The 10,353-nt window shown below is 35.9% G+C and overlaps 1 protein-coding gene across 1 annotated transcript; it reads right to left on the reverse strand.

Moving 5' to 3' along the window:
* Window positions 1-978: 978 nt before the first annotated feature.
* LOC145558185 (lysine-specific demethylase JMJ27-like) lies at window positions 979-9,491 on the reverse strand. The gene is made up of 14 exons (XM_081619336.1): window positions 7,896-9,491; window positions 7,687-7,802; window positions 6,832-6,931; window positions 6,608-6,749; window positions 5,913-5,976; window positions 5,005-5,836; window positions 3,992-4,321; window positions 3,026-3,494; window positions 2,680-2,894; window positions 2,348-2,420; window positions 2,141-2,226; window positions 1,700-1,819; window positions 1,550-1,599; window positions 979-1,130 (listed from the first exon to the last, which is right to left on the reverse strand). The coding sequence occupies exons 1-14, from the start codon at window positions 9,273-9,275 to the stop codon at window positions 1,037-1,039; spliced, it is 4,071 nt and encodes a 1,356-aa protein (XP_081475462.1). The 5' UTR covers window positions 9,276-9,491; the 3' UTR covers window positions 979-1,036.
* Between the last annotated feature and the right edge of the window lie 862 nt (window positions 9,492-10,353).

The raw sequence follows: 10,353 nt of genomic DNA on the forward strand, positions 1-10,353 counted from the left end.
ATGAAAAATAATACAGGTTTCAGAAATTGGGCCATTATATATCAACATATGATTATTTCGAAAATGATCAATTGGATACAAGCAACCTCTGTAAAACGAATACCTAATCTGGCAACCACTTAGAAATTGTTTCAAGTGTATCAATATAGATCAGTTGTTTACTAAAGGTAATCTTTGGTAGCGATTATATAGAGAAGATCCCAGCTATGGTAAGAATTCACTCGCGCTAATCACAGAAGAAACAGAAAGAATTTGTGTATTGAAGAACTCTGCATTACAAACCTTACTTTTGAGAATTGAGACAAGTCTCTTGATAATTTTCTGGATGCCATAATCTTAATATACCTTTCTATATAAAGCTGAAACTCCCTAACAATTCCATAACCTAATTATTCCCTTCTTCCCCAGGAAAGCAGCCTTATGCATTAATGTCTTTGCTAACCCGATTAAGAAGTTCATCCATGGCGGCGATTGTCTTTGGGAGACGCCTAATTAGCCTCAAACAACTGTTCATAAGAGATTTCCATGATATTACCCCTTTTTAATGCTGCTCTAACATTGATAGTGTTATCATTGCTCGGTTTTGAAGACTCAAAAATGACAGAATCTAAACAATTTCCTACTTTAACCATTCGATTTATTTTATGAGAGAAACAAAGTTTTAAGGGATGAGTGAATTTGACATTATAACTCTACGATTAATGACTAATGAAGTAATGAACACCTAGATTACTTGTATACTGAAATGGAGGGAATTCTAGATCGAAGAATTACATAGGATAGAGCTTCCATTCCGAATACAAAAGTAGAAAGTGAACAAAAGAACAAAATGAAGTTTCCCCCACCTTTTGAGATTAGAGATCTGTACAATTAACTTCACAAAATGCCCTAAATCTTTCGTCAGGCCTAACTAACACAATTAGACTACCTCTCAAATAGTTACTCAGCAGACTATAGTGGCACTATAAAATAGAAGCCTTTCTGGTGACTAGCAGGAGCAAACACCCACTAACTGCAGAACCGTTTTACAGTTAAATTACTCGGCATCTGACCCGGTCTCAGGCTTGAGCTCAGGTTCAGGATCTGAATCAACATCTTCATCAGGGTCCGACCCATCATTCCCCTCAGGCCTGACAAACCCACACCCGCAACAAATATATTAGTTCTCCAATTGCAGTCCAGTAAATCAATAAAGATTAGAGGGGAGGGGGAAATAAAGGTACCTAAAAGAACTATGCTATCACACAACACATCAGGTGTCGAAAAATAGTATAGCATAAGAATTCTAACAGAAACTACTCTATCACATGACACATCACGTGTCGAAAAGAAATAGTGTTGTACATTGTGTGAATGTGCGATTGACATGATTCTACATACGTACAGGTAATGTTTCCAAAGTCAGTTGAAACAAAGGGAGAAAGCAAAAGTATTTTGTATACAGAGGAACAACCTTCAGATTTCAGACCCACTATGACAAATCCCAATGTAATCAGTCATACAGTACGAAAGATTGAAAGAAGGATTCAGTTATCTAAAAGTGACTTACCTTAATTTTTTTAAAGCCGCCTTCATGGCATAGAGAGTCATTTTCTTCACCTACATCAAGAAAAACATTATAACTAATATAATCTCCTAGCTTGGTGCAACCTGAGGTCTCAAAAGCAGGGAATTACACCACAAATTGCCACTGACATACCTCCAACTTATCCTCCTTGGCCTTGTGATTTTGAGGTAGAGCCCGGAACTCCCCAGCCAGGCGCATACACTCGCCAACATTCTCAGGGGACACGAAATCAAGCGCAACTTTTATACATGACTGAGCAAGAGAGTTTCAACAAATCAGTTGAATTGACATGAAGGGCAGACTCATGAAATTCATAACCCTAAGTCCCTAACCAAGACAACATTCAATAAATTCTAGATTCCTTGTTTTCACTTTTAAATTCTCAAGTATGCTTACTATTACTGTTGACAATTCATGTAGCCGACCCCAATTCGGCACTAAGACTTTGTTGTTGCTTTTTAATGTTGACTCCTAAATTATTTAGGAAACTAAAAACTAAAATCTTATAAACTATATAAAATATAAAAGTAAATCAATTTGAAAGAACACCGAGAGCAAAACAAATAGCACTACCTTTAGGTTTCTAACTTGATGAGGACATCCAGTTGGAATAAAGACTGCCTCTCCAAGATTTTGCACAAATGTCCAAGCTTCAATTCCTACACAGTAGCACAAAAAAGACTAAATTGAGTACGCATTGGGACATCTATTACACACAACACAAGCAAAAAAAAAATCCATACTGGGAGAGATGTCACAAGTAAATACTGTGAACCTTACCATATTCTTCTTTCAGCTTCCTTTTGTGCTCCTCAGTAAGGTAAAATGTCTGATCATGAATAGGATGTATGACCTGTTCATTGACATAAACAAGCAATTATATGAAGCTTAGACAGGGCACGTCAAGAAAAGAACACAGATGACATAATATTGTCAGACAGCTTAAGGTAACCTTTGTTTTGACAGTGCAATAGAAAGGCTTGAGAAACAAGAATAAAGTAAAGAATCCATAGTTTTTATTTTAAATTTGATGCAAATCTTGATAAATTTTGCCAATATGCTAGATAAAAGGCATGCAAGCTTGTTGACGTTTACAGACTACAGAATAGTACCTGCTTCAGCGGATTACAATGAATATGCCTGAATTCTTGATAATGTCTCCTTAAATATTCTTGCAGCATAGGGACATCTTCTCTCCGAAAGATGTCCCAAAGCGCACCTCCACTATGAGGTTCTGAACCTTCTAAGTTCTCAGATGGAGGAGCTGAAGTTCCATTATCCCTAGTTTCCATATCCTTATCAGGATAACCTTTTTGAGCATCTAGCACTGAATCAAAATTATTACCCATGTTAGTTTCTTTTCTACAATTATCTCTGCTTTAAAAACAACAGTGCAATCACTCAAATCATTATTATTTAATGAATTATTACAAAGTCCATCTAGCACTCGTTCATTACCAATGTTCTCCCCTTCAGTAGAGATCTTAGACAATTCGGGTTCTGTTTCATGGCCATCAGGAATCTTAGATTGCCTCTTTTTTCTTTTATTGTAAACCCTACTCTTCACAGTGTTCTTGTGCTCAGCAGCAACATCATTACTTGTTTGTACAGTTGTAGGCATATCGAGATCCATATCAACACCTTCACAGGCTACAACTTCATTACCATTTAGATTACATGGAATTACCTTGACCTTTGTTCCTGCTTCAATATCCATTGTATCTAAGCACTTGGTATCATCTTCTATCACCCTGCCACCATCATGAAGTTTCTTTACCCCAGACCCATCAACCCCCTTAGAAACCTTGGGCTCAACACCAAAAATTTCCTTTTGATCCTGAGCAAAATGCTGCTTTTTTAATTTAGAAATGGCCTTACGATTATCTGTAGGCACTGCAACTTCTGTAGTATGTGCCAAAATATTGACCTACAATAAATAAATGCAATCAAATTAAAAGTCAAGGCATCGCAAACAGGACACATATGATAGTAAATAGAAACCTGTTCGACTTAATCGACTATACAAATAACATTTTAACAAAGTCTTTTATATGCCATCAATCTCGAAAGAAAAACACTATAATTGCAAAACATAATCAAGTTAATTGCTCCAACAATAGACATAGCTTGCACACTGCAATATAAGAATTCAGAGAAAAAAAAAAAACAATCGCAGAAAACAACATTAGTGCATTAGAATTTAATACTCCGTAATACTTTGTCAGATAAAAGTTAAAAAACTCCTGAGGGCAATCACCAGAAGAACAGAAATATTAAACGATAACCATTACCGACTCTTCACTCTTTTGACTCTAAAATTAAAAAGCTAGACCAAACAAAGGCAGCAAAAAACTAAGTCGCACAAAGTTGGTAAAGACAATGACAAAGACATGATACCCCACAAATTTAGAGGGTCCACCATACCGCGTCAGACATATCACAGTGCAGCTTCGTAATAGAGTCACCACGACCTAATTCTTCATGCAGTCCATAAGCTATGTAGGTCTTTGGCCCCATGTCTGGCATCAAAGTTCCCCTAGGCAATTTGGTAGCTAGATTAAGAACTCCTTTCCGCGGATGTGTATACTCCTTAAATGGCAATGCTCGAATAAATTCAGCACCATGGCGTGGCAGATGCTTTTCAAATTTACTAGTATGTGGCCAATCTTTCAACTTCAGTATCACAGGCCAATCTGAACGATCAAATTGACATTTTGAATACCCTTTGAAAAATTGGTGAACATTGACATCAACCTACAATTTATAAAAGAACCAAATGTGAGTAACAAGAACAGAGCAAATATGCAACCTATAGTATGAATTTGTAGACATAAAACAATTTATAAACAAGATTAAAACAATGGAGCTTATTCATAAACCAAACAGTTTTAAAAACTATATTCTACTTAGATATAGACAGTACTTAAATACTATCAATATAAAGAATAAAAATAAAAATTCTATTTTGACAGTTAAATCCAAAAAATAAATCAGGACTCTCCCCAGTAAACTGGAGAGTAAATCATTTGAATTTCTGAACAAAAATACAGGCTTGTTAGCCATTCCAACTCAACGACTTTGGATTCTCCTGAATTAATATTGCCTTAAATAACAGGGAGATTAACCCCTAGACAAAAATTATAACAAAAATAGCAACCAAAGAGCCAACAACCCATCATCAAACCAAACATGACTAATCTTTAGCATTATATTTAAAGCAAATTCAAGAAATGTGAGAATAAAAAAAGGTATCAAAAGTTAAATTCTTCCTGAAGCACATACCACAATGGCTGGACATCAAAAAAAAAATAAAAAAATAAAAAATAAAAAAATCATGCAATATGAAGAAAATGAAAAATAAAAGGCAGTGTAAAGAAAGACAAACATCAACCGGTTTGATCAACAAACAAATTAGTTTATCCTGATAGAAAAATTACCTCACACCAATCCAAGCAATCAATAGCTTTCACATCCAATAACGTGGAATGCTTTGTGTTCTGAATTTGACGAACAGCGCGCCACATTACCATAGGTTCCCAACTTAAGCCAGGGGTAGTTTCAAGCACACTCCTAACAATTATTGGTTCTCCACGAGCCCAGTGGAACTGAAAGTGTTTCAAATCACCATGTTTTATATCTCTGGCATCCGGACAATACAAAAAATTGTCACTGGAGCCTTCTCTTGAAGCACATTTCCTCAAAGCACTTCCACATTCACCATTGCATACAGAATCAGAACAAGAGCACTCACTAAGAGTTTGGGGTGAATTCTTATGTCCACACTTTGCTAATGCCTCCTCCGCTTCCTTCACCATTTCAGAAACCCAACCATCTGACAAGATAGAATTTAATTCAAGCAGTGAACCACATCCCCCATGCTCTGATGGGGGACAACTTATACTGCCATTTGCATCTGCCTTCCATTCAAGCTTTCCCTTATTTTTTACAAGTTGTACCCCGGGAGAATTGCTTCCGATAGTCCTCTCTGATCGAGCAAGGGCATCAGTGCCTGAAGTAGTTTTCTCTGATTCAACACAAGGTTTTTTCCTTCTAGTTCTTTTTGAAACAGAAGCAGCTTCACCTCCATTAGTTCCTTCAGATTGTTCACCGTGTAAATATTCAAAACCCCTGTAAACAAAATCCATTACCACCTCTTCACGACCCTGCAGCTGTCCAGCACGAATTTCCCGGCAGCAAGTGAGACACAAATCATATCCACATGCAGGACAGCTTCTAAGAAAATCAGCAATTGAGGTTTTGCAGTTGTCACTGCACACACAACAAAACCGTTGAGGATCAATAAAATCCTTCTTGGACTGAAATGGACATAATGCAAACAACTTACCAGTATACACGCTCATTTTTAGCAACAGATGCTGTTGGGACCATGACTTCAGATATTGACACACCTACAAGGAAAGCAAAACTGAGCAATCTTACAGAACGGTGATCCATCAATAACAAATAATAAAACAAACATCAAGACACATGTTTTGATGGAAAGAATCAAATTTCAAATAGTTCATTATTGATGAAAACAGACAACAAACTGATCTTTGTAATACTAATAATAATACATCTACTGGGATATTGCAATAACCAAAAATCATCCACCAGTGAGTAGCTAAAATCAAACACAAATTAAATCCTCCGTATGAATATTTTAACGGCACCCACATGTCAGAACATGAGCCAGAATAGCTTTAGGATATGGTAGTTATTGTATACAGAAGGCATTTATTGGTAAGATGCAGCAAGGGGAAGAATAAACATGGGACTTCCAGAAAACAAGGCACATCAAATTTTTATATATTCAAATGAAAAAGAAAGAAAATTAATTCTGGAACATATTTTCTGTCAGCTACTCAACAAAATTGACCTCCATAAAGTAGCCCTAGAGTTAAATCCACAAATACAAGGGTGCTTCTGATAACAGATTGTGAATATTGTTCACACAATTACATGAAAAGGACAAAAAACTATCAACACACATGGAGGCAGTTATGAAGCCAATGTTACAAGAGTAAAAGAATATGATACCCTGAATTTTGGCTTCTATTTCCTTTTCTGTCACCTGTTCTTGGTTAAATTCCTTTAAAAATGGAAATATAGTCATCAACATGTTCATGGCATGCTCAAACTTCTCTTCACATTTAACTTTGAATTCATCCTTCATTTGATTCTGCAAAGAAATAGAGATGTAAATTTAATATGTATTATAAACAGGAAAGAAACAATTAAATGTTAAAGACGAAAAAAGACACCTTAATAGGTCCCTCCATTCTCAAGCATGACTTGCAATTGCAGTTCTGTAGACAGACAGGGCAAGCCTGAGCAATTTGCTCCTCTGTCATTTGTGGATACCTGATTGACATAACAAGCATCAGAACTGTTCCAATATCCTCTATTCAAGTAGAACATAATATAAATAGTAGTCAAGGAACCAACAACCATAAACTGAACATTGTCAAGGATCCCAGGCCCTGGAAAGTTCAAGACAAAAATACTTGCAGCATAATTTAGTGTTACGATTTTTATTGGACCACGTCATAGATACTAAGCAGACTATGCTATAATCTTGCTGGGTGATATCAATTTGACTAAATAGGAACACAGGTCTAAGCAGTCTTAATGATTTTTTTGTTTTTTTTTTTTTTTGAATGAAGTCTTAATGAAAAATTGAAAACAGCCTAAACAACAAATCAGTGAAGTGGAAGCACGGCAATAAAAATAATAACAAAATAATCACACAATTAAGACTCTGTAGAACAGTGTATTCCTCTCATAGAGACATTGGTAAAGGAATTACCTTTTTGCAACACAAATAAACTACAGCAGATGGTTGACAAATGACAACCAAAACAGGCAAGAACCAAAATTAGTAAAAACACCACATTATCCATGTTACTAAAATGGAGATGCATATTAAAACGCATAAATGTTTAATGGAAAATTAAGGGCTTTACTAACAAAAAAATTATTATTCACAACATAAACACTTAAAATATAGCTTTCAAGATGACTCCTTTATGTTAAGCAATGCTCATTAGGCAGGCGTATATGCATAAGCTTTAGAGCAGCAATCAGAAAAGCGCAACATCAATACAAGGAATACAAACCAGTTTCCTATGCAGGGAATGCAAAATCGTTTGGTCTTGCAATTGGTGCACCTCACAACTCGTCCCTTATCATTCCTCTGGCACTGATGACACATATCCGAATCGATCTTGATTCCCTGGCAAACAAAACACACAAACAAATCAAAATGGTATCAATAAAAATCGAGCACTCGAAAGAATAAAAGAACTTGGTTGTTAAATTATGTTACATTCTCATCATAAGCTTTATCTGGCTTCAATTTTTTCTCCGGAATTGAAACAAGAGGCTTGTTCCTACAAGTCCTAGTTATCCTTCCCGCTCTACTTGTGTCTTTCTCCACATCTTTTTCCTCAGCGACATTTTCACAAACACTTGGTGTGCCTTTCTCCACCACTTTCTTCTTTCCCCTCTTTCCACGGCTTTGCTTACTCACAACCGCCTCGCCATCATCCCCATCTCCATGCTTCTCATCACCATTTTCACAAACACCTGGTGTGCTCTTCTCTGCCCTTTTCTTCTTCCCACCAATTGGCTTAGTGTCAACCTCTGTACCATTATCCTCCTCTTCTTCTTCTTCTTCAACACCCTTAACAGCAGCCTTATTGCCCTTCGGTTTCCTCCCACCCTTTCGCCGTTTCTTGCTCTTCTGCTCCATCTCATCTTCCTCAAAATACACGCGCACTGCATCATCTTCTCCATAATTACTCTTACGCGTACCGCTACGCTTACTCCTCCTAGCCAAACCATTGTCATCACTAACAATTACTTCACTGTAATGGCCTTTCTCCGCATCATCTCGAACCCTTTTCTTCGAAACTTGAGCTTCTTTATCCCCTTCTCCATCTTGCTCCAATTTTTCTGGGGTTTTCTCAGGATTTTCTTCTGCAACTTTTATAATCCTCTTACGACCCCTTTTCTTAGGAACTTTGATTTCAGCATCCTCTTCTCCATCCTTCTCCAATTTTAACTTCTTTTTCTCTGAATTATCTGGGATTTCCTCCTGGTTTTCTTCAGAAATTTCTAAGCTTTTCTCGGATTTTATTGGGTTATCTTCAGGAACTTGTGAGATTTTTCCAGGAATTTCTTCTGCAACTATTCCAACACTCTCACCACCCCTTTTCTCCAGAATCACAGTCTCACTCTTCTCCTCTTTAACTTCCATTACTTTCTCGACGCTTTTCTCTTCACCTTCATCTGGGTCAACTTTCACATTAATTTTTTTCTGGGCACTTTTTACTTCAACTAATTCAGCTTTTTTCTTCTGAAATGCCTTTATAATTGGTTCATCATCTTCATCATCATCATCCTTCTCAGTATTAGAAGGACCCTTTTTAGAATAACCCTTCTTAGCCTTATTCTTCTGATCAAAGTGCATCTGACACAATTTGTCATCATCCAATTTGCGAAGCTTACACTGCCAACCTTTTCCGTCATTTCTATCGCATCTTTCTTTAATCGGAATTACTTCTTCATGATTCTCTTTATCATTATTATCACCATCTTTTCCCTCTAAATCTTCTTTCAATTTAGGTTCAGCAACATCTTCTCCCTCTAAATTTTCTTCCAATTTAGGTTCAGCAACAACCCCATTCTCACCTTTTTCTCCCATTACTACGAAATTGATTCAATTTCGAATTTCAGAAAATAAAAAGGGGATTAGAAATTAGGGTTCATGAAGGAATATTGACGAGAGAGAGAATATTTAGTGTAAAAATAGAAACAAAATTAGGGGAATGAATTCAAAAGGTCCCGCCAAAAGGAGGAGAGAGAAAGCGAAAGAAAGAGAGAGAAAATTAATGAGAATTTTGAAGGTAAAATTCACGCTAAATAGACGGGAGGAAGGAAAGAAAAGAAGAGAGAGAATATCAAGGGTTTTTTCGTTCTTGAATTGTGAAACAGAGTAAGTTTTTATTGTGGGCTGCAAAAACCAATTCCAGTATCTTGTTTCTCGTTTTTAGGTTCCCCGTAATACCGCCAATGGTAATTTGTTCTCCTCCTTTAGTCAGTCAGTTACTCGGTTCCGATCTGTGGTCGGAAAACAATCAAAATGAACTGTTAGTTATCTAGTAGTCAGTTAGTTGTTTATCTGTAAGTAATAATACAGTTATGACAGTTGGTTTTATAACTGATAGTTAGTTGTCTGAATTTTTTCAGTTATTTAACCGATTATTACGGTTATTGAGCTGTTTGTCAGTTATTTTACAGTTATTTAGCTAACTGATAGTCATCTAACACTCGAAATAGTTAGTTATCTAAATAATCAGTCATTCAATAGTTTATTTATTTTTAAGTACAATATAGTTAATAGAATAACAAAAAACATGTGTAAATGAAGAGGAAGTCATATTTAGAAATATGTAAATTTATCTCAAAATGTTCTGCATGTAAATTACACCCTAATATACAAGATGAAAAAAAAAAATGTAAGTCCATCTTCAATTTACAAGAATCATAACAAAACCTATTTATACAATGACTTTTTTTCAAAACATATACTACCTCCGTTAATTTTCATGTGCAACTTTGAAATATTTTATATCTCACTAATAATACCCTAAAGTTGCACATAAGAAATTAACAAAGGTAGTACAATATTACATACGGATCAGTCAAACAACTAGTTGAATCGACCTCTAGATATGATTTTGTTCATTTTACTGAGAATTAAGTAACTGGGCAAAAACTAA

The sequence above is a fragment of the Chenopodium album genome, chromosome 9 (assembly GCF_948465745.1).
Source record: "Chenopodium album chromosome 9, dcCheAlbu1.1, whole genome shotgun sequence".
Classification (NCBI taxonomy): Eukaryota; Viridiplantae; Streptophyta; class Magnoliopsida; order Caryophyllales; family Amaranthaceae; genus Chenopodium; species Chenopodium album.

What these genes read in the sequence shown, in the direction of transcription:
- LOC145558185 (XM_081619336.1), bottom strand. Translation starts at nt 9,275, where the DNA reads ATGGGAGAAAAAGGTGAGAATGGGGTTGTTGCTGAACCTAAATTGGAA. An exon ending in GAATGGAGGGACCTATTAAG is followed by an intron (nt 6,750 to 6,831) that starts GTGTCTTTTTTC and finishes ATTTCTTTGCAG; the next exon opens with AATCAAATGAAGGATGAATT. An exon ending in GCGGCTTTAAAAAAATTAAG is followed by an intron (nt 1,131 to 1,549) that starts GTAAGTCACTTT and finishes TGGGTTTGTCAG; the next exon opens with GCCTGAGGGGAATGATGGGT.